General features: G+C 31.4%; 1 protein-coding gene across 1 annotated transcript; it reads right to left on the reverse strand.

Annotated features, from left to right (window-relative positions):
- Positions 1-764: 764 nt before the first annotated feature.
- LOC107032092 (myb-related protein 308-like) lies at positions 765-2,063 on the reverse strand. Its single transcript, XM_015233671.2, has 2 exons — positions 1,651-2,063; positions 765-1,496 (listed from the first exon to the last, which is right to left on the reverse strand). The coding sequence occupies exons 1-2, from the start codon at positions 1,911-1,913 to the stop codon at positions 947-949; spliced, it is 813 nt and encodes a 270-aa protein (XP_015089157.1). The 5' UTR covers positions 1,914-2,063; the 3' UTR covers positions 765-946.
- Between the last annotated feature and the right edge of the window lie 85 nt (positions 2,064-2,148).

Genomic DNA, 2,148 nt, shown 5'->3' on the forward strand with positions numbered 1-2,148 from the left:
AGGAGATCGAGAGAAATCACCACTATTACTACACAAATAAGATATATTTCATGGCTCATTTTACATATATATATGAAGATTTTTCGTTTAATTTATTTTTTAAAATGTCATTTTCTCTTTTTAGAAATGATTTAATGAAAAAGGTCAAAATTTTCCTCTAAACTTTGCAAAATACGTCAAATATGCTCTCTCTAAATAGTTAAGATAAGATCTACCTTTGTCACCAGATTAGATTTATTCTTATTGACTAACAACAGAAGCATATATCAATACATGAGCTTCTTTTATGAAGGAAAAATGTCAAATATATCCTTAAACTATGGGAGATTTTACATAATGTCAAATTTATTCATAGCTAACAAAATTTGGATCATTTTGCATAATTCAAGCAAAAAAAATTAACTTTTTTTGTCTCATGTGTTGAAAAGCTTATGTGGTTAATTAGATAGGTATTATTAAGAGCAAATCTTGCTAGTTTTGGTGCGTCAACGGATAAATTTGACTTCAATTATTATAAAGTAAAAAATAAATCTTGATAAGTTTGCAAAGGTCAAAGGCAAATTTAACCTTTTTATATTTAACAACTTCGTTAGGAGACACTTGATATAATCATATAAATATATATTAAAAAAACAAATAACACATGAAACTCTACTCTCGAAGCACTCATTTAAAAGTACATATTTTGAATATACTTTGATTTACAATGCTTTAAATCATTTCTTAAACTCCATTTCAAATATGAATTAGAGGGAAAAAAAATATTATCACCATAGAATCATTAGTGCTATATTTTTACTGCTTTGAATTAAATGTAATTACTATATTGTAAAGTTTACAACCATGAGAAAATTATTAGCTAGAAGAATAATATCCTCAAACTCTTTTTCTTTTCTACATATACATCAAATTAAGATGATGATGCATAAATTCGAATCGAATCGAATCACTTAGTTTCCAAAGTTCTATAGTCCAAAAGACCATTAGTCTTCAAGCCCAAAAAGTCATAACCAGCCATAATGTTCATACTTACCATATTATTACTCCATCCATTTCCATTACTTTCACTTCCACAACTGCAATCTTTACTATTTTGAATTCCCAAACTACACGTAAAACATAAAGAGCTTGATCGACGATGATGATCGAGTTGTTGATGATGTGGAGGACTAATTCTGAGTTCAAGATTTAAGTCAGGAAGACATGATGATGACTTTTCTTGAATTATTTCATTATTATCTGATTCTTTGCTTGTTTCGATGAATTCAGCTTTGATATTTATCATCTCATCTTGTTGATCAATATCTTTAATATTTTCATGAGCAGCAGCAAAAGTAATCGTTGTAACTTTTGGTATTGTAGTAGGATCATTGATTGATCTATGTGTTGTTGGATCAATACCTCGACTCAAAAGCTTTCGTCTTATATGTGTGTTCCAATAGTTTTTTATCTCGTTATCTGTTCTTCCTGGTAATCTTCCTGCTATAAGCGACCACCTATCATAAGGAAACAAAAAACATAATTACTACTAGTGATCCATATAACCACCTCATATTGAGTCGGGTCAAATTTAAATTCTGAATCTGTCTCAGCTCGTTAACGATTTAACTAGTAGGACAAAATAAAATAAGATAGAAATGTTAAACATACTTGTTTCCAAGGAGGCTATGGAGTTTGATAATGAGTTCATCTTCTTCTTCAGTAAAGTTACCACGTTTAAGGTCAGGTCTTAAGTAATTAATCCATCGGAGACGACAACTTTTACCGCATCGGAGAAGTCCAGCAGCTTTAGGAAGAGACCTCCAACAACCTTCACCATGAGCTCTAATGTAAGAAATAAGTCTTTCATCTTCTTCTTTAGTCCATGCTCCTTTGTTTGTATGTGCCTTCTCACAACAAGGTGACCTTCCCATTTAGACAAATAGAGTATTTAAGAAACTATACCTTTTTTTTTTCTTTTGGTTTTTGCAAGTGTGATATACCAATTGAGAGAAGGATAATGGAAGGTTTTTTTGGCTTTGTTGTGATGCTTGAGAATCAAAGCCTGCCTTTTTAAGTCTTGAAGTGGGGTTATATAAGCTTTTGACTCAATAGATAAAAGAGACTCCCTAGTGGGGTGGGGTGGGGTAGGGGGTAGGGTGGGGGGGG

Source organism: Solanum pennellii, chromosome 10 (genome assembly GCF_001406875.1).
Source record: "Solanum pennellii chromosome 10, SPENNV200".
NCBI lineage: Eukaryota > Viridiplantae > Streptophyta > Magnoliopsida > Solanales > Solanaceae > Solanum > Solanum pennellii.

Excerpts from the sequence above, each read along its gene's own strand:
- LOC107032092 (XM_015233671.2), bottom strand. The coding sequence starts at position 1,913 with ATGGGAAGGTCACCTTGTTGTGAGAAGGCACATACAAACAAAGGAGCA. Across the intron at positions 1,497-1,650 it reads CATAGCCTCCTTGGAAACAA|GTGGTCGCTTATAGCAGGAA; the intron begins GTATGTTTAACA and ends TCCTTATGATAG.